Source organism: Nothoprocta perdicaria, unplaced genomic scaffold, assembly GCF_003342845.1.
Source record: "Nothoprocta perdicaria isolate Ctin4 unplaced genomic scaffold, notPer1 scaffold_57, whole genome shotgun sequence".
Lineage (NCBI taxonomy): Eukaryota > Metazoa > Chordata > Aves > Tinamiformes > Tinamidae > Nothoprocta > Nothoprocta perdicaria.
This window is the reverse complement of record NW_020455832.1, coordinates 698,044-699,031: the sequence shown is the minus strand read 5'-3', so window position 1 is coordinate 699,031 and position 988 is coordinate 698,044. Positions and strand designations below refer to the sequence as shown.

The 988-nt window shown below is 76.3% G+C and overlaps 1 protein-coding gene across 1 annotated transcript in view; it reads right to left on the bottom strand.

The window, feature by feature from the left end:
- The window catches only part of FZD8 (frizzled class receptor 8), a 2,786-nt gene extending 2,246 nt beyond the window's left edge, over window positions 1-540 (bottom strand). The window contains exon 1 of the mRNA XM_026048740.1: window positions 3-540. Coding sequence (XP_025904525.1) covers window positions 3-540 — 538 coding nt within the window. The remainder of the gene's footprint in view (window positions 1-2) is intronic.
- Window positions 541-988: the final 448 nt, after the last annotated feature.

The window sequence follows — 988 nt, the reverse complement described above, 5'->3', positions numbered from 1 at the left end:
GCGCGCGGCGCGCGGCGGCGGCTTGGCGGGCGGCGCCGCCGTGGTCAGGTCCGTGCGGTTGTAGTCCATGCAGAGCGTGTCCGGGCTGCCCTGCTCGGGCAGGCGGTCGCAGCGCATCCTGTCGGGCCACGCGAAGCCGTACTGGCGCATGAGCGGCGCGCAGCCCGCCTTGGCGCGCTCGCACACGCTGCGGCACGGCGGCAGCGGCTTCTTGTAGTCCTCCAGGCAGATGGGGGTGTACATGCTGCACAGGAAGAAGCGCAGGTCGCTCGAGCACTGGATCTCCACGAGCGGCCAGAACTGGTGCACCTCCAGGCCGGCCTCGTCCTGCGTGTCGTGGTTGAACTGGTTGGGCATGTAGGTGTAGTTGTAGCCGATGCCCTTGCACAGGGGCACGGTGATCTCCTGGCACGACAGCTCCTTGGCCGACGACGAGGAGGAGGCGGCGGCGGCGGCCGAGGCGGCGGCGCAGCCGGCGCGCTGCAGCAGGCACAGGGCGGCGAGCAGCGAGGTGACTTCCAGCAGGTAACTCCACTCCATGCTCGGCGAGCGCCGGCGGCCGCGCCGCTCCCGCCCCGCTCCGCCGCCCGTCCCGCAGGGCGCCGCGGGGCTGCGCGCGGCTCGGCCGCCCGCGCGGGGGCAGCGCCTGCCCGCGGATGCGCCGCGCTCAGCGCAGGCTCCGCAGCCGCCGTCCCATGCTCGCGGCGCGGGCGGCTCAGCGGGGCGCCCCGCGCCCGTCCCTCCGCGCAAACTTTCGCCCTGAGCCGCTCAAGATGGCAGAGGCAGCGCCCGACGCGCCCCGCGGGCAGCGGTGCCGGGGCGGCGGTCCTGCCCCCGAGCTCCCGGCCTCGCAGGCGGTCGCTGCCCCCGGCCGCGCCGCTCCGCTCCGCTCCTCGGTGCTGCTGCTGCGGCCACCGCTCGCCCCGAGCCGCCTCCGCGCAACTTGTCGCTCCGCGGCCCCGGCAGCGCCAGCGCGGCCGCTGCGCTC